The 20228-nt window shown below is 41.8% G+C and overlaps 1 protein-coding gene across 1 annotated transcript; it reads left to right on the top strand.

Moving 5' to 3' along the window:
• Nucleotides 1-4676: 4676 nt before the first annotated feature.
• Nucleotides 4677-19425, top strand: TMEM30A (transmembrane protein 30A). Its single transcript, XM_044421615.1, has 7 exons — nucleotides 4677-5117; nucleotides 10012-10125; nucleotides 12400-12507; nucleotides 13063-13150; nucleotides 13897-14046; nucleotides 15760-15966; nucleotides 17964-19425. Exons 1-7 carry the CDS (start codon nucleotides 4818-4820, stop codon nucleotides 18155-18157), a joined length of 1161 nt encoding a protein of 386 aa, XP_044277550.1. The 5' UTR covers nucleotides 4677-4817; the 3' UTR covers nucleotides 18158-19425.
• Nucleotides 19426-20228: the final 803 nt, after the last annotated feature.

Below are 20228 nucleotides of genomic sequence, written 5' to 3'. Positions count from 1 at the left end.
AATGAAGAGAAAAGAGATGTGGAATACTGGGTGATTTCCAAACATGTAATGACAGATTAACAAAGACTTCTGGCTCCCAATTGCATAACAATTGCAACAATAAAATAACCTCCCCTCCACCAGCCCCAACTATACTGCTGCAATGAAGAAGGGTAACCAGAAGTAGATTTTTTTTAATACCGAAGGACTGAGTGCCATTCAGTTGGGGTACACAAAGCTAATTCCTGGGCTAGGAGTTCGTGTAGTGGGTGTAATCAACATACAAGGAGAGGGAGCAAGCCAGTCCTGCCCCCACTATCATTGCATTAGTCACTCTGTATACAGAGGATGCCTTTCTTTGGAGGTGGGCCCCTTGTATTGATGGAGGCTCCACATGAGTGGAGCACTGATTTTCCAGTGCTCCGGATCATGTGGGAAGCTTCCAGAGGAACGGGAGGCTCTCTTTGTCACAAAGTCACCCTCCATGAGGAGATGCCATAACACATGATGTGTCGGCTGGAGTGCTCTCTCCGCTCTAACGTTTAGCCTATTCCAGATTAGCTTGTCTGCATGAAGTTTATGTATATATATGGACCCAGGTGCCAGATCTTGGGGCTTGAGTAGGAAAGAGAACCAAATGCCACAAGCCTGAAGTCTGCCACCCTTGTTGTTGCTAGTTGTGAAGTTGCGTCTGACCCATCGCAACCCCATGGACAACAGTCCTCCAGGCCTTCCTGTCCTCCACCATCCCCCAGAGTCCACCCAAGCTCACACCAACTGCTTCAGTGACTCCAGCCACCTCATCCTCTGCCATCCCCTGCTCTATACCTATTCCATATTGCCACCCTGCCCAACAAATGGTTTTATGCAGTCTCCTTTTGGCCCACCATTCTTTTTTCAAATGAACAAAACATCCAAGTTGGCCTGCTCAGCCCACAGGCAGCCACTACAGCAACTTTCCTTTTGACCAATGTAAAATTGCCTTGAACTGCCTATGCCCCAGGTGCATCTAAACAGCGCTTTAACAAGGACACACCCAATGCATGCCTATTTCACAACCAATATGGGTGCACTGTCGTCATACTGTGCATGTCATCAATGGAACTGCCACCTGCCTTATCCTTGGTCAGTGGCATTTACGAGCACTGCATTATATGTAACATGGAAGATCCAGATCTTGTTGGAATCAGCCGTCATTTATGAAGATATGATCACACAGTGACACACAAACACGGTTAACATAATTAAGCTTACATCATCAATACAAAATGCTAATTTCCAATGAAGTTTGTCTGAATTGTTTAGGTTTGTAGCACATTTCTTACAGTCAGATTCATATGAGGCATGTATAAAGCTTATCTTACAAATAGGATGGAATGTAAAAATTTGTCTAGAAATGCTTTCTTTGTTCTTTGCCTAGATTGATTTAAAGAGGAAAAAATACTCGCTATTTCCTGAACAGTGATGCAAATAACCCATAAACCATGTTAATTTACGATTCAATAAGAGTATTATTTACACATACGAACAGGCTTTTTAGCTTTTTGTCTCACTTTTTATCTCTATTGTGCATGGTTCCTTTTTTTCACCTATAAAGGAAATGCCCTGGTTCACACAACACAGCAACCTTTGCTTTGTCCCTCTGCAATGTCTGAACCCAGAACTCTGGTTTACCTCTCTTCTGACAAGTCAGAAGTTGAATCCAGGATCATGTAAGCCAGCCCAATGTCTTTTAAATATACCTGGCTAGGACTTTTCTTACGACAAGTACTTTGAAGTTATGACACCATCTTAGGACACTTTGAGGTTAACATTGCAATCCTATAGATGGCTCCTTAGAAATAAATTCCATTGACTATAATTGGGGTTACTCCCATTGTACCCCCATGAATGTGGTTCTAGGACTGCAACTGAAGTAGGGGAATAAAGGAAGATGCACAGTGAATCCTTCCAGCATTGCTACTTTCTGCTTCACTTTTTGACCCAAGCAAGCAGCTTGTTAAAAAAAACACCAACAAAAATGAAATGTCCATGAATGTCTGATGAAAGCAAGATTTGATAACCACTGGGCATACTAAAGCAGTTTATTTTCATCAAGAGAGAATGCTTCTCACTTCTATTGGAATGTTTCTCTTTGGGTATTGTGCAAATATTCATGCTGTATATACTGGTATATAAGGCAAATCACATATAAGACGAGGTTGATACTTTGGGGTGTTTTTTTAGTATTTGTCCTATGTTAGGTATATAAAATGACCCTCAACTTGTAAGCAATAACTCTCACATACCCAAGTAACGTCAATGGCTTCAGGAGATATCTGTCAGCTGGAACCTTCTAGACTCTCAGGATGTCACATTATTCTAGCTATTCTAATAGTCACATTACCTCTCCGATTTCACTCAAGCTCACATTTCTATACACCTTGGCTGTATCTGTGTGATCTGTATCTAGGGAAAGTTTTGTAAAGTGATGTGCTAGCTTTCTTTTTGACCCTAAACCATGAATTGCCACAAAAGAAGAAAATGTGATGCTTGCTTGCTTGCTTTCATTTCTATACTGCCCATAGCTGAGGGCAGGGTGGGTTTGCAATACAGGTCAAGCTCCTCCGAAGCAGGCTGCACTCCAATGTGCTGGGTCTTGTTTTAAGCTAATAATCCGATCCAGCCTACAATTTGAACATGGTGAGTTTAGCCAAAGAAACAGAAACCAGAAGCTCAGAACATTCAAGAAGCAACAGATGATAATTCGGCTGGACAAAGCCAGTTTAATGGGATGAAAACCTGAAATGAATGCCTGTTTGATAGGGAGGCAATGGAATGGCAGGTTTCAGACAACATGATGACCCACATTCAAGGGCTGAGTGTGCACTGTCACTGAAGCACAGACTGTTTATATGTGGGAAATCATGCTGTCTGAATTCAGCAGTACACCAAACAACCCAGGAGAACCTGTGTTTTGTTATCTTGGCTATGTTCAGACAACACAATAATCCATGTTTCAATGACAATCTATGCTCAGCCTTTTAGTGTCTATTACTATGCATGTAACATATGGGACACATAAAAATTAGCATATTTATGATGGCATGTAAGTGTAACTATAAAAAATGAAATATTTTGTATCCATGATTTAAATGTAAAAATGATTTTTTTTTTAGTTTTAGACAACCTGCTTCTGTCCAACCTGCTTGTCTTGCTTCACCTGTAAACCTTGATTTAAAAGATAATAATGGACAAGGATTCTTCCTCTTTCTCTCTTCTCTTAGAAATGCATACTTCCTCTGCTCTCTGTTTCCTGCCCCTCAGGCAGCCATCACCTGAGCAGTGCAGGCTTCCACTGTCTGCAGGGAGAGTAAGACAGAATTAGGCAATGACCCATATACTTCAAAGAATATAGCAGCGTGTACAGAATTAAGCCATAGGCCACCCATGAGCTGCAAGATCCCAACCACTGCTCAGGTAAACAGGTTGCAACCCCTTGAACCCACCAAAACAGCTGCCTCCAGGCCGGCCAAAACCTAGCCCCCCTCTGCCCAAAATATTGAACTCCTCCCTCAGATCTTCTGAAAGTGCTCAGTTCAGCATGTGGTTTCAGCTTCCTTTTGACACCTGCCAACAGTCTAATGCTTTCTTGCCCAATTATACTTGACTGTGCTTGGAATACAGTGTACAATTCAGGCCATTGCACCTAAAAGAGATACTGCAGAGCTGGAAGCTTCAGAAAAGAGCAACGAAAAAGATCATGGAGTAGGAGAAACTCTCCTATGGGGAAAAGTTACAACATTTGGGATTTTTTAGCTTTGGAGACTGGTAAGAGGAAAAACAACAAAGATATATATAATCATGTATGATGTGGAGATAACTGGGGTTAACCCATGAAGCTGACTGGGGGGAGATTCAGCACTGAGAAATCGAAGTACTGATTCATGCAGCACCTATTTAAATTATGGAGTTCACTTCCACAAGAAGTAGTAATGGGCATCAACTTGGACAGCTTTAGAAGGGTTTGACAAATTAGTGGAGGATGAGAAACAGTATATACATATTGCTACTAATTAATAAAGAAACCGGATTCCTTTCAAATGAGTGGAAGTACACATCCCATTATCCTTAGCCAACAGGGCTGATCTCGTGTTAATAAGAAAGTACTACAATACTAGATAAGAAAGTACTACAAGTACAATTGTAGTCAATTAAAATAAACGTAATAATAAGTAAGATAATAAAGATCAAATGAATAAATAATAAAACATTAACACATAAAACAAATACGTATAAAAAAAACTAACCTGCTTTTTAGAAATGAGGATAATTAAATGTGCCTGAGCCGGTGCCGAGTTGTTCTAACCGCGCATGTGCGAAACCTCCCGGCGCTCTCCTGCCCGGTTACGTCGCCCATAACAAGTTTGCGCATCTCCCTCCCGCCCGATAGTTACTGAGCCGGTACGCCTTCCTTTGGCGCATGCGCGCCTCTCGCTCCATTCTGCCGTTCGACTGCGGAGCCTCCTCCGGTTGGTTTTTCAAACCCTCTCGCGGCGGGCAGGAACGAGAATCAATAGCGGCGCCAGCGTCCGTAGTTACGCAGGCGCGCGTCACCGCTCGGTGCATGCGCAGGGCGCCGCAATGTGGGCGCCGCGGGCGTGGACATGCCTGGGAGGAGGCGTTGCGCGTTTGGGTAGCCGGAGTGCCTGCGCAAGCGCTCTTATAGCGAGCGGCAGAGCGAGGGAAGGGGGGTCGGCGGCGCCCGTAGCTCCTGACGCCTTGTGCTCCTCGCCCTCGCCGGCTTCCTTCCCTGTCACCCTTCTCCGCTGTTGACGCCGCAGCAGGACGGTGGCTCCATGGCGATGAACTACAGCGCGAAGGAGGAGGCGGACGGGCACCCGTCGGGCGTCCTCGGGTCGATGCCAGGAGGCAGCGGCGTCGGCGGGGCGGCCGGGGGCGCGGGCGCCGGGGCGGCCGGGGGCGCCTCCAAGAGCCGCAAGCCCGACAACACGGCCTTCAAGCAGCAGCGCCTGCCGGCCTGGCAGCCCATCCTGACCGCCGGCACCGTCCTGCCCGCCTTCTTCGTCATCGGCCTCATCTTCATCCCCATCGGCATCGGCATCTTCGTCACCTCCAACAACATCCGCGAGTACGAGGTGAAAGGCGAAAGCGGGCTGGGCCGTGGGAGGCACATGCGGCGATGGCGCGGGATCTTTAGGGGGTGGGGACGCTCGGGCTGGCGGCAGGGAGACCCACCGTCCCCTGGCAACGCGGGACAAGAGGCGGGGAACGAGGGATCCCACCTTCCGTGCCTTTGCTTGTTTCACACGACTCCAGTCCTTCAGCACCTCGTCAGCTGTTCAGCAGCTGGGGATCATGACGCAGGCCCCGTTGACAAGGCTGCCCGGGGTGAATGCAGTGGCTCGTGGGGCGCAGTGGCGTGTTTGGGGGACATGAGGGCGGTTTTACGCCCTTCCCGTGGCCCTGGTTTGCCTTTACCCGTGCTCGTGCATCACGTGGGATGATTTACTGACATGCAGTGTTAGTTCATGGCCTAGCCTAAATGTGATGGGTCACTGCATTCGATATATGCAATTAAACAAGGCAAAGTGTACATAGAGCACTGATACTGGTGTCCAAGCCCTGTATTAATCAGGCCTTTCGCATAGTAGGTTTTGCATTGCACAGTTGTTTGACTGGCATGCAAAGTGTACTGTGAGATAGGTGTAATAGCTGCCCACTGCAGTAACTTCTTGTAGAATGAGAAAAGTCCAAAGTCTACTTAATAGCTCATGTAAATTTTGGCTGTAAGAGTTCCTACGTTACAGTGCAGAAGGTGCTTCTAGTTTGCGTGTTTTCCATTTACCAACAGTGACATAAGTGATCCTGAAGGGTGTACGGCTGTTGTTTGAAGGAACATATTGCTAGGAATAGTTTTTTACTAATTATGAAATGTTATTGACTTAAATGATGTAGTGGCTAGGCTTTTTCAGAATGCAGGAAAAAGAACCCCGGAACAAACCACATTTCCAAAGTAGGCATTAGAATTTGCAACTGCATTTATGAATAAAACTTATAACAATGTATACACCAGTCTTCCACAACATGGTGTCCACCAGATGTTTTAGACTGTGGTTCCCAGCATTCCTGACCACAGGGCATACTGCCTAGGTCAGGTGGGAGTTGCAGTCCAAAACATCTGAATGGCACCATATAATACATTCAGCAGCTATGTAAACATGCAGTATGAATGGTTTTCTATTATAAGTCAACATGGAAAGAATATAATAATAGCAAGAAAGCTTCCACAGTTGTACTTGCAATTTGGTGGGGTTTTTTTTTTTTAATTTTTGGGATGGAGACTTTTTTTTTTTACTGCTCTCCCTTAGTATCAGAGTGGCAGCATTCTTGCAACCATGGTTGAAAAGCAGCAAGTTTCTCCCTTTCTTCATGTGGAAATTTTTGCAATAATGCGCGTATTTTCTTATTTCTACTGCTTTACTATGCATCATGTTCTTCAACCTATGTGGCTAATATCTCTGACATTTCCTTGTGCTCCTTATAACACCAAAATTCTTTCTAGATTTCATTTATTATTGGGCAGATTAAAAATATAATAATCATAATAAAATTTATACTAAACATTTACAAGGGTAAAATACAATATAAAAAACAGCACAGCAGTAGAAGCAGCAGCCATAAAGAACTAGAACTATGTGGGTTAAGCTACCAGGAAGTACTGCAAGTGAGTTGAAAAAAAGGAGGAAGAGAAACAGAAAGTTAAAAAAAAAAAAAGGTCAAAATGGAAGTGGGTTGTCAAAGTGGGAGAGTTGGATATTGGATTTGTGGTAAAGGAGAATGAATAGAGCAGGGAAGAGTAGAAAGCTGGAAAGCCAGAATTTGAGGGGCCAGTGGGGATGGAATGAACTAACTCAGGTTCAGGAGGTAACATCTTTGTGGAAAAATCTGGTAGGACTTTGGAAGCAAGGTACAGATAACAAATATATGAAATCTGATTTTCTTGTGAATTGTATTGAATGCTGTACATTCAAAATGTTTGGAATTTATTTTATTTAAAAAACTGAGCAAAATCAGAAATACAGTTAGGAGAATTTAAGGGCCATTTCAGGGATTATATTTCCTGACTAAAAAATGTGGGGGAATCAAACTCTATGTAACATGTTCTGCTTGTATCATATTTTCAGACGAGCAAAAGGTGAACTAGGAAGTATTTTTGATAAAGCACTTCAAAAACACTTGGTTTTAAATGAGTGACAGACAAATTAATGACCAGCTTCTACTTGGGCTTCATCAAGATTCAGTAGCTTATTGGGCTTTGAAAATATAAGTCACTGGCTACCAGTGTGTTGATGCTTCTGAAATTTTCCAGTTTTTCCTGTCTGTATTGAGCCATGAAATGATATAAAGCTTAGGGGGGAAGTAGCTTTCCTATAAGGTGGGCACCAAGGATTCCAATTATAGAATTGTGAAGGTGACTTGAAAAGCAAGAAATATTCAGGCAAGGAAAGCAGGATTCTCAAAACTAGACTTGGCATATCACTAAGAAAATGGATGATTCCTTCAGCCTAGGGAAGAGCACTTTGGAGGTTTGTCTTGCTTCTGTTTTCTTTTGGAGTGTAGCATGATGCAGGTGTGATTTCAAGTGTAGCAGGATGAAATAATTATTTATCATGGACTGCAAAACCAAATTTGAATCAAATCCCTTGGGTGGAAGAGTTTGGTTAGGCATGTTAAACAGCCATATGAAGAGAGCTTATCCATGTAGTCACTCCACAGCAAGCTTCTTCAGTCTAGTGCCCCCCTGGTGTGTTGGACTTCTACTTTGGCAGCTCCAACCAGTATGGCCAAAGGTCAGGAATCCTGTGAGTCATAGCCTAAAATATTTGGCGGCCACCACCACACTGGAGAAATATGCTCTACATGGGCTGCATCCAGTGGTCAGTTTGTGTGCATTCAGCATTAATTCATTTATTTATTTAAAACATTTTTATGCCACCCCTAGTGCAACAAAGCCTCGGGGCGGCATGTGCCACCGTTCCATAGACTAGATGCTTCTGTGCTGATGCGCACCCTGCTGTAGCTGTCTGGGCTACTGCACAGGGCTGTAGTCTTAAGTGTAATGCCTGATGATACATGGAGCACTTATATGGTTAGGCACTTTTATATGTGCACTGCTGCATTTTTAATCAACTCTGTGCACCATACCTTCAGACAAGCATAAAATGGACCAGGAAGTATTTTCAGTATAGCTCTTCATAAAACGTCTAGCTATATACATATAATAGGCAAATTCATAGCCAGTTCTGCTTGTGTTTCATAATATCAGACTTGGTCTGTTGTGGTTTTGGAAAAAAATGACGATTGCAAAGAAGTCCGTCCAAATACAGTGGTCAGGACTTATTCATGGTGTTTGATTACTTGCAATATTTGAAGTCAATTCATAATTTTAACTAAGTCTTCAATAAATTTGTTGTAAACCATTCTGAGAGCTTTGATAAGCTGTGAATACTATGCAAAAGCAGTAAATGGATACAAATAAGTTGTTATAATGTGTATATAATGTAAGTATTGCTATGACAAGTATGCATTTAACCAGGAAGCATTGTCATGGTTTATACTGCATGTCAGTAAACAGAAGTTGAGAGAGACCGTGTAGAACTGTAGTCTCAGGTTTATTCTGTAAATATGATATAGCTTTAAGGACTAACTTTGCAATTCCTACATATATTTTTAAAAAACAAGACAGATTTGATGTGTTAATTCTCGGAAAAATATATCAAGCAGCTCTGGAATAGGATGCAGAATAGGGGCAAAAGTAAAATAATAGTACTTTTCAACAAATCTTTGATTCTGTTCTCTGATTAAAGGAGACATTCATTTTTAATTATATGGTGAACTGTTTAAAAAATCTTAAGTCAAGGTTGAGGCGTACTTGATGTCCTCCTGATACACTCTGTACTATCACTTTCTAAAAATAAGGCCTTTTGTTTCAATGCACAAGGACACCAAGCACATCTATCAATCTGTCACTGCTCAGATGTTTGCTCCAGTACTGTTGCTAAAAGGAGGTTTTCAGCTTTTCTTTGAGACACATATAAGACTGTAATCTTATGATGGACACAGCTATGTTTTCCTTGCTTGGCATAAGCAATCAGAAATATTATGGTTTGATTCAATACTGTGGGAACTATAAAAAAAACCAAGCTGTAAACTTAATGAGTTTCCATGTTGTGGGAAAAAAATCAGGAGTGTCTAACTGGCATATGACTTTAAGTGTCTTTGACGTATGTAGTCTGACCAAAGCTTGGGCTGAGGAAGTCCTTCTCTTAATGCTTCTGTTATTCACATAACAAAACAAAAATGAAGTTTTATTTCTATACAAAATAGAAAGCAGCTACACTGTGTCAGTATATCTGAGATTTCACATAAGTAAAAACGGTTGTAGTTGCTGCTTCAAAGTACCTTTCCAGAAATAGCCATCTTAGGCTGAGCATGGTCATGTGACTGGCCAACTTGTTTGACTTCCAGGACTTAATCAGGCATTTTTGCACTGAAGTGTTTCTGTAAAATCATGAAGGCTAGAGCAAATAGCTTCACTTGCACAATGTGTTGCAAGACTCTAAATCCTCTTTTAAACTCTGAATCCATTGAACTGATTTGCCACATCGATTTCTTGATGAAATTCATTTGTATGCTCCTTTCCTTCTTTTAAGTCCTTAGGAATAGCGGGACCTGATTGCTAAAATAAAATTATATCCTTGAACTAAAATGGAAACTTAGGGATGGCTCTCTGAATTGCCATCAAGTTCAAGATACCTGTAAGGTTAACATGCCATGCATTGTATGCCTGTCTAACCCTCAAAGCATAAGACACATTTGACAAATTGCTGGTTACCATGGTTGTGAGCTTTGGTATTAGCAGTGAATCAGCTACACAGATAAATTGTGGTTTGCTGATCTTGTGTTTATAGCCATCACTTTTCTCCCCGACCCCTTCTTTAAACGCTTTTCAACACTTTTCCTCTGCAGATTGATTATACTGGAACAGAACCAGGCAGTCCCTGTAATAAGTGTTTAAATGTATCATGGAACAGCACACCTTGCCATTGCACCATTTACTTCACGTTGGAGCAGCCATTTGAGGTATGACACTCTCTGTGCTTATGTTACTATAGCAGAATGAAGACAGGTGTTGCTTCGTGTGCAGTGTACAGCTTCTCACTAGAGTTTTCTCATATTGGACTCAATCAATCAATCAATCAATCATGCTTACACACCTTTTATTCTGAATTAGCCTCTTAGTTAATTCTAATAGCTAAACTAATTAGTTAAGCTACTGATTCTATGACTTGTTTCTCTGGCACCTTAAAATACACTTAATTAAGTTTGAAATAAATATTTGTTTGTGAACAGAGGCCCAAACATGAAAGCATGAGCTAGTGTCAAGGATTTAGTTAAATGAATTTTGGTACTACTTTAAAAATCAAAAGTAATAAACAAACCCTGGTTGCACAGATAGGTTATTTATTTATTTATTTATGTATTTATTTATTTATTTATTTATTTATTTAGTAAAACATTTTTTTTAATTCCCAGGTTAGAACTGGGAATTCACCAGAAAGGCTGTGTGATGCTTGAATGCTATTTGTGGCCTGTAATGATGGTCCAAAGTTCCAGGGTCTGTACTGGAGAACAGATGGGGCAAAAATTGAAATTTGAATTTCAATATTTAGGGCTAGCATTAGCAACACATTCCTTCACATGTTTACATTTCTAAATATTACCAAACTTACACATACAAAATAAACACATAAAGACATAAAATTAAAAGAACTATAGCTATCTGTACAAATTTACAAAAAGGAATAAATACTAAGTGCAGATTCATATACAATGATTCCTGCTATGAATTACTCATAAAGGCTGAGATTTGCTTACCTGTGTCAGCATGTTTGTCAGTACAAAGCTGTCTCTCAAAGCAGGCAGATTGGTGAGATTGTGACAACCCACTGAACAGTTGAGGGGGTGCCTTTTCCTTCCACCTCATAATCTGAGCCCTTTAGCCAACATAAAACTCCCAATAGACTATTGGGTAATTCTCCTCCCTCCTGCCATTTCCTTCCCTTGCAGTCCTCTGTTGGCATCTCTGGAGCCACCATGGAGCTGAATGAAGCTCCTTTGTTGTTCACCCAGGATTATGTGAAGGAAGGGTCACGAGTAAGTGCAGACAGCTCCATGGGAAAAGATCCAACTGGAAGAGTTCTAGCTGGTAATTCAGCCTGGGCCTGATGATGTCAGGGGTACTGCTAAACGTAGCAACAAACAACATCTAGCATCTTAAAGCTTAATTAGTGTATGGGTTTTAGAGATGGGTGGCATCTGTTTTGTTAAAATATGCTATTGGATGCCAAGAGTTAATGTTTTTTGGTAGCATGTAGACTCCTCTGGGGCTGCAGGTGGCGCAGTGGTTTAAACCGCTGTGCTGCTGGGCTGGTAGATTGAAAGGTCGCCGGTTCGAACACAATGGGGTGAGTTCCGTTGCTCTGTCCCAGCTCCTGCCAACCTTGCAGTTTAAAAGCATGCAAATGCAAGTAGATAAAAAGGTACCACTTCGGTGGGCAGGCAACAGTGTTCTGTGCACCTCAGTGTTTAGTCATGCCGGCCACATGACCACGGAGACTGTCTGCGGACAAACGCTGGCTCCCTCGGCTAGGAAACGGAGATGAGCACCGCCCCCTAGAGTCAGGCATGACTAGACTTAATGCCAAGGGGAAACCTTTACCTTTAGTCTCCTCTAGAATCACTTTTATTCCTCAGTTTATACAGTTTTTCACCATTAGCAAAATTGTGTCACCAGCTTCTCTTTCCTAAGTCAAGTTCACCCACTCTTTATTTCGAGTACAGCTGGGCATGAAGCATGTGTCTGTTGGATGGTGAGTGATAGTGGTGCTGGCTTGGCTCCGAGTAGTTAAGAGTCTTTGAGCACCTTGGCCAAGGAGCTGCCAAACAGTCCTCAGCTGTCTTCTTAACTTTGTACCTGAGAAGATCCCTTTGTGACTCCCACCACTGCTGCAGCTTCCAAGTTTGGAGGAAGGCTGGCAGCTTGCTGTGCTAACCGGAGTTTCACACTTGTCGTGATGAGTGGGTTTGTTGCAGTCTGTTCCTCCTTGTGCCTGGAGCCCTGTTCATATATTACATTGAGATTAATGCTTGCTTTTCCAGGGTTACCAATTATGCAGGAAAAGCTCCCATGGCATGAAGATGTGGAGGTTCAAAGTGCACCTCCCCACCCGCACCCCAGCCTTGGCCACAAGCTCAGCATAGCATACGTATAAAGCTGCTGTTTCATCTGAACCCTCCTGGTCTTCAAATGAATGTGCATATTTCTGAAAAAAAATCTTACCTTGTGTGTTGCAGAGCAATGTGTTCATGTATTATGGACTATCCAACTTTTATCAAAACCATCGTCGATATGTAAAGTCTCGTGATGATAGCCAGCTAAATGGAGATAATAGTTCTTTATTTGTAAGTAAATAATTTGCATCTCTCTTGCATCTGTACCTTCTGCCACATCAATCATGATGGCTGTTTAAGTGCTGATGTAAAACATGTAGAATGGTTTGAATGAAGAACTAGATTAGAAGAAACTTGGTTAGAAGAAAGTTCTCTTTTGTCAATTACAGTAAGCAAATTATTATTTGAATCCAAGCAATCATCTGCCTCTGTAATTGTTACTTCAGCTACTACTAATCAGCTGGCAAATGCAGATTTGTTGAGAATTCAACCACTGTTTGCTGTATAACTTGTGAATACTTTTCAGACTGAAAATACAAGCTGAGAATACAATATTCTTCCTGTTTTTCTTCTTGTTCTGTATAAACCTGTACACAAGTGGTTTATACATAGTAGACCATATTTGCTTCCTCTTTTGCCAAATAATTTTAACCTGTAACTTGAACTTTTTCCTAAGCATGAACGTAGAAAGAATTGTTGCAATATCAATTATGTAGACTTTTTTATGACTAGTTTTACTTGTAAGAAATCAAACTTGAATTTTTCTCATTCTTTTTAACCAATCAGAACCCAAGTAAAGAGTGTGAGCCTTATCGTACCAGTGAGGAAAAGCCCATTGCGCCTTGTGGCGCCATTGCCAACAGCATGTTCAATGGTAAGAGTTTGTCAAAGAAGCTGCAGCATACTGTACTTCCAGCTCATCAGATTGAAATATAAGATGGAAGTCTGCTACCTCTGTCCGGTTCCTCATTCCTTCCTGTCAGAAGCACATCCAAACAGTCTGCAGTGCTTCCTTAAACAGAGCTCTGTACAGGTTTTCCCCAGCAGTGCCAGGAAGTGGCCAAGCTCTTTGTCCTGACCAATTGGAATACTCCAATGTTTAATCACCTCTCACTTCACAACAGTTGGTGGTCCTTGGCTTGTTCTGCAGTATCTCCAGGTAGATCTAGGAAAGACTCTTGCCTGAAACCCTGGAGAGCTGCTGCCAGTCAGTGTTGACAGCACTACACCCAAAACAGCAAGGGTTTCAGGCAGCTTGGCAAAAGGCAGCTTTCTGTGTTCCTAGCTGGTGGGCAAATTTTCGCTAGTGGATGAGTTTAGCAGCACTGGCATCCCGGCTTCACATCATAGCAGCTCCATGCATGGTTAGGGAGGATTGACAGACTTACAGTATGTGTTTCCAAGTGTTGTTCTTGAGCTCCTGTGACTTTTGCTCTTTGGTATCTTTAAAAAAATAGCCATGCCTTTGTGTTTTGATGCATGTGTATAGATCTGGCAGCTGCACTCAGAATTTGAGAATGGGGTGGAAATACAGCTGATACAATTAATCCTTTGAGTACAGCTGAGTTTCACAAGAAAACAATATTGAAAGGGATTACCTTTCTCTTTTTTCTCTTCTAGATACATTGACATTGTTTCGCATTGAACCTAATGAAAATAACCCTGTACCTATTCATTTGACTAAAAAGGGTATTGCGTGGTGGACAGACAAAAATGTCAAGTTCAGGAATCCTACTGGAGATACAAAAAACTTGACAGTACTTTTTCAAGGTAAGAAGATAATTCTTACAATGATGGCTAAAGGTTGAACTAAACCTTTTTGAAGGGAAAAAATCTCAGTGCGTTTTGAAAGGAAAGCAAAAGGCAGTCTTGAAGAGTACAAGTAGATGGGGAAAACAGTATGCAAGTTTAGATTCATGTTCTTGTATATACAAGGCTATTTATGGATTGTGCTTCAGTCAGTCTTTCCAGACTTTTTGAATGCCCGGTTCAGACTGCTTGGTACTAGTTCTCCTGTTCTGCTGCCACTATATCTATTCCTCCCACTTTTACCTTCTTTTATTTCACAGCAACTGTGAATTTTTATTTTTGCATTACCTAATGAAATAGATTGGACATTTCTGCTGTCTAAAGTTAGAGACTAGCACTAAACAAGACTGACATTCCTTGTATTCCTTTTTCAAAGCATCCAAATATATCAAGGGGATAGTTAGACAAAGATAGGCGGGAGAGGCCCTTCTCCGGGAGCCCTCCGTGAGAGAAATTAAGAGGGTGGCTACTCGGAGAAGGGCTTTCTCAGCGGTGGCGCCTAAGTTATGGAATGCGCTCCCCAGAGAGGTCCGCCTGGCGCCGTCGTTATTTGCTTTTCGGCGCCAGGCAAAGACCTTTTTATTTAAGCAACATTTTAAATGCTAATACAACTGAATTTTATCTGGCCAGGGCGGCTTATTTTATAATGTGTGTTTTAAATTATGATCATTTTATATGGATATTTTAACTTATTGTTTTATCTAGTGTTGTAAGCTGCCCCGAGGCTTCGGCGAATGGGGCGGCATAAAAATGTTTAAATAAATAAATAAAAATATAAAAATATTCATTGAATTCTTTCAGTTGTTATCCTTAAAGCTATTGCTGTATTGTGAAGATAATCACAACCCCTCAGCTGGATTACAGTAATGTGCTATATGTGAGGCCACCTTTGAAAATAGGCACTACAAATAATACAGAATTGGGCAGTGCAGCTGCTAGAGGACCAGCTGGTGAGAACATTTTATGCCAATAGTCCATCAGCTGTTATTGGCTCCCTGTTCCAGTCTGGGTCCAATTCAAAGTGTTGTCTTTGACATATAAAGCCCTAAACACTTTGAGACAAAGGTACCTGAGGGAGCACCTCTCTCCATAGATATCTTCCTGCCCACTTAGATCTGAACTCCTCTTTTGAATACCCGCCCTGCCCTGTAAGATCAAAGGGGAAAGGGCTAGGAGGGGGGCATTTTCCATAGTGGTGCCCAGATTCTGGAACTTGCTTCCCAGGGAAAGACCACTGGTGTCGACTTTACTCTCTTTTAGATGCCAGGCAAAATCGTTTTTGTTCAAACAAGCTTTTGTTTAATTTAACTTGTATTTTGTTATTGATTATTTAATTTTGGTTATTATCTGCTTGTATTTGGTTATGTTGTGTATAGTTTTATATATTTTATGTCATATTCTTTAGCAATTTACTAATTTTATTGTTTTTATCTGTTTTATTGATTTTATTTATATGCTGATATCAGCCTTTCTAAGCTGCCCAGAGTACACTTGGGCTATGGAGCAGCCTAGAAGTAGATTGAAATAAATAATAATCTACACTGAGTTGGTGGGATGAGACATGTCATGGAGTAACAGCTCTCCCCAAGCGTGTGCATACACACATGCATGCACGCACATGCATATGCTTTGTAAAACGAATGATAACCATAGATATTGCTGTTGTTTTTAAAGGCACATCAAAGCCGGTCAACTGGCGGAAACCAGTGTATATGCTAGATTCAGATGCAGATAACAATGGCTTCATCAATGAAGACTTTATTGTGTGGATGCGTACTGCAGCATTGCCTACATTTCGTAAGTTATATCGCCTTATAGAGAGGCAGGATAACTTACATCCCACTCTGCCAGCTGGAAACTATTCCTTGGAAATAGCATACAGTATCCTTTATTGAAAGTTCTAAGCAATTGTGTTGGTAAGACCTTCTTGTAAATGCTGACTTTTAAATAGTGAAGTCAAGATATGTAAGTAGATAAAAGCCACTCTCCTCCTTTTTAAATACATAGGGCAGCATCAAATGGCATTTACAGAAGCTACTATAGTGAGGTGCACAGAATTTATCTCAGTCCACAGATTAGTTTTTAAGATTCAGTAAGCTTAGTGTTTCCAGTGCATATTTCTTGCATATTACCGTCTTCAGGATTCTTTATTTTATCAAACATAAGACCTGTTGGGATCTTTAGAGTAGATTCTCCAGCATTCTAAAACAAAGTACTGGATTTCCCTTGTAGGAAGCAGTGCCATTGTTAGGACAAAGGGACTAACTTGCTCATGCCTGGAGTTTATGTGTCAGCCTCTCTTCCCCACTTTTAAAATTTCCCACTGTCTAAAACTGCAGCACTGGTGGCCAGGATTGTAGAAATAGTGACATGCGCACTTCCACCAACATTTATAGCCCAGGGAGAAGGGTTAGTGGAATTGATGGTGGTAGCCTTTTGATTTCTTGAGAAAAGGAAAGTGAATACTGCTTGCCTTCAGGCTGATAGGAGCTGGAGGGCAAGCAGGCAGCAGTGTGGAATTGGTGAAGTTTTTGGAGGACAAACTCTGGCATATAGGAGGTAGGTGCTGGGTATGGTGGTGTGGTGCTGGTGCAGCGATTTTGAAAGGTAAGAAGGTAAGATACAAAAGAATGTCACATTGATGTTAGATGTTAAACCCCTCCACTTATTACTCAATAGGAGAGGGATTGTACAGTGGTACCTTGGCTCATGAACTCAATCCATTCCAGGACTCTGGTCATGACCCAAATTGGTCGTGAGCCAAGTTAAATTTCCCCATAAGGTTCACAGTATAAATAAGGTTAATGCATTCTGTAACTTTGCTTTACATTTTTCTGATTAAAAAAAAAGTGGCAAAGAACAACGAAGATCACGGCCATCTCCCCCCCCGCCCCCCCGCATCCTGAGTACAAGCATGGCCATCCCCCCCCCCCCCCCCCCCCCCCCCCGGACCCGATTTTGGCCCTTTCCCCCCGGCCCCCTGGGGGGGGAGGGGGGGGGGGGGGGGGGGGGGGAGAGACAGGCGTGATCATGCTGGGGGAGGGAGATGGCCAAGATTGCGGTTGCGCTCTTGCAGGAAAGACAAGTGCAATCATGGGCGCGCTTGTGCAGGAAAGACAGGCGCAATCTTGGCCATCTCCCCACTTGGGGGGGTGGGGAGACAGCTGCAATCGCGGTCACCACCCAAAGCGGAGTTCATGACCTAAGTCAAAATTTTTATGAAATTTTTGTTTGCAACTCGATTTGGTCGTGAACTGAGGCATTGGTGAGCCGAGGTACCACTGTATTACTTATTTGTAGTATTTCTATATTGCCTTACTTAACGGAGGTGGCTTACAAAAGGTCGAAAACATAAAAAGCCACAATCGGGTTAAAACGTAGTGGAGCAGAGTCAAAACAGTATTTAAAACCACGAACCGGCACACATGGAGATTACAAACCATGTGATGTGTCAGTGCAAATCAGGACTGTCTTTAACTTTAAACTGTGAGTTTAAAGATGGCTCTTGGTCCCTCCAACCCATCTGTCCTAAACTCTCCAAGTAAAAGCACACCAGTCCACATTACTACTTGGTGCTACGGTGACACAGTCGACACAGCTCTGCCACGGAAAAGCGGTCTTGCCTTGTCAGTCTGCTTCCTTTTTCTTGTAATTTCTACAGCTTGGCTGCAAGTAATTCTCTTGGCAATTTTTTGTTCATGAAATTTTGGATAAAATAACTTTCATCCATAAAACCTTGAAACAAAGACTGAATGTTTGTCAGAGCACTACTTTTTAAAAACATGCTCTCTTTTCCTTGGGCTGATGTGACACTTTGTATTAGCATTATCATGCTAGTTAATTCTTCTTGGCCACTATTTTTCCTATACCTAAATCAGATTATCCTGTGCATAGCTTTGACGGGCGAAAACGGATGATCCTGAGCACCATTTCATGGATGGGAGGCAAAAATCCCTTTCTGGGAATAGCCTATATAACAGTTGGCTCCATTTGCTTTTTTCTCGGAGTAGTGCTGCTTATCATTCATCACAAGTACGGGAATCGGAACAACAGTGCAGATATTCCCAATTAGTCCCACCTCTTCAGACCTCACGTACTGCATGTGCATCAAGGCCAGTCCAGAGCAGACACAGCTTTCGAAAGCTCTAATCCTGGAAAACATTGCTTCTGAGAGAGAATGCATTAGTATATCTGAAGCCTTTGCTCCCCAAACAGTGGATTAACATGAAGATAATGACTAGAAAAGATACCTGTGTACAGTGTGGACTAGAGGAGATTGGAGGTTTGATTCTCTTGCTGGATGGGTGCCATGATGTGCATTTAGTCTTTCCTTGCATAATGCATCTGCTGCTTGTTGGTGTGCTTTGTACTAGGTCAATACTGTGTAAAGATTCTTAGGTGAGAATGTGTTATGGTACAGTAGCTTAGCCTTCCCTAACCTGATGCTGTCCAAACATTTTGGACTTCAGCTGCCATCTGCCCTGGCCAGCATGGCCAGTGATCCAGAGAGCTAGGAGTTGTGACCCAAATAGACAGAGTACCAGGTTGGGGAAGACTGAAGGAGCTTGTTAATATTTAAGATGGAAGGCATGCTGATGCTGTTGAAAGGAAAATAGGCCTATCCACCATTTTGTCACACAAGGCATTGTGAGCATGGGCTTTGTATTCCCTGCTGAAATACTTGCTACATTACAATTGTACAATTCTGCATTGAGCCCAGCTACATGTTTGAAGTTCACATACGTTCCAGCAAGTGTTCGGCATGTGAACTTTTGCAACAAAAAAGCATTCTGGTTGACCAGTGACTTTAAAAACTGCTTTCCACGTGGAAATAACTGCTACGTATCAAGCTGTTGCTTTGATTTCTGTGTGCTGTTCTGTCTTATGCCCAGCACCTTGCGTAATCTGAATTTCTCAGCATGTCTTCTGTGGAAATGGAGGGGTTATGCTCCTAAGCCAGGCACAGCTGAATGTGTCAGTACAGAAACTTCACCCCCTCTGGTTAAAAGCAAAGCTTTTAATAATTTATTTTAATATTCCTAATTGGGAAGAAGCATTAAACTTGCTTCAGAAGGTGTTCCAGCAACTTAAGCTCTTGAGTCCTCAAATGTAACTCGGTTTGCCATAAAGAGTAAGCTAAAAGTTGATGTAATGGGATAAGTGGGGAATTTTGCATTTTGCAGATTTTCAGTCAAATCTGTCTAGATTGTAAGAACCCTAGTCTAAGGATTTAAAAATTATACAAAGTTGCTATGTACATGGAAGTTACTTTACATGATATTGGTTTGTCATTCTGAATGTTTGTGGTTTAATAAATTCAGTCATTTGTTTATGAAACGATATCATTAGCAAAAATCTATCTTCTAAAGCAGCTCAAACTCTGGCATTCAAGAGAACTGGAAAAGGAATAGTGCAAAAACTCCATTATAAACTGTAGTTACTGATACCTCAGAGCTTAGGAGTCTTTTGCAACATCTACTGAGAACCACTGGGGAACCAGAGGAATACAGCAAAAATGAGTATGGAAGCCACTCTGTATGAGGAGTTTGCAAACAAAGAGACTTCATGATGAAGATGCAAAATAAATAGAAAACAAAGTAACTCATCAAATAAAACAGTGAGTGGTAGTGCTGGTGTTTGTTTATTTTTCCAAATTATTTTTTTTTTTACAAATGACTTGCCTGTTTGGCATAATGTACAAATTGAAGGTCAATATTCCTAAATTATGTCATGAATATTAATGAGTTCCAAATGTAATGAGCAATCCTGTGCATGTTTAGACAATACAAATCTGACAACTCCCAGCATTCCCCAGCCGTACTGCCAGGGGCATGTATGTCGTGTTAGTACTTTTTTGGATCCAACAAGCATAGAGTCATATCCTTAATTGTCTAGGACATGCAAACCAGTGTATTTGCAGAGTATGTGAATGACAAGATGAATTATTCCACTGCAGAGTTCTGCTTAAGTGGCTAAATGTGAAGCACGTGAATGTAATATACATTTATTCCATCTGAACTACTAGAACCCAAACTTAAATCCAGTGAGCTAGCTCACTTGCTCAGCAATGGCTTATGAAGTGCTACCAGTCTGATATGTCATGCCTGTTAGCTACCTTGCTTCTGTACATCCCAGCCTCTGGG

This window comes from Varanus komodoensis, unplaced genomic scaffold (genome assembly GCF_004798865.1).
Source record: "Varanus komodoensis strain SLA01 unplaced genomic scaffold, ASM479886v1 scaffold12, whole genome shotgun sequence".
Taxonomy (NCBI): Eukaryota; Metazoa; Chordata; class Lepidosauria; order Squamata; family Varanidae; genus Varanus; species Varanus komodoensis.
The sequence above is the reverse complement of the archived record's forward strand: the minus strand, read 5'-3'. Positions and strand labels throughout refer to the sequence as shown.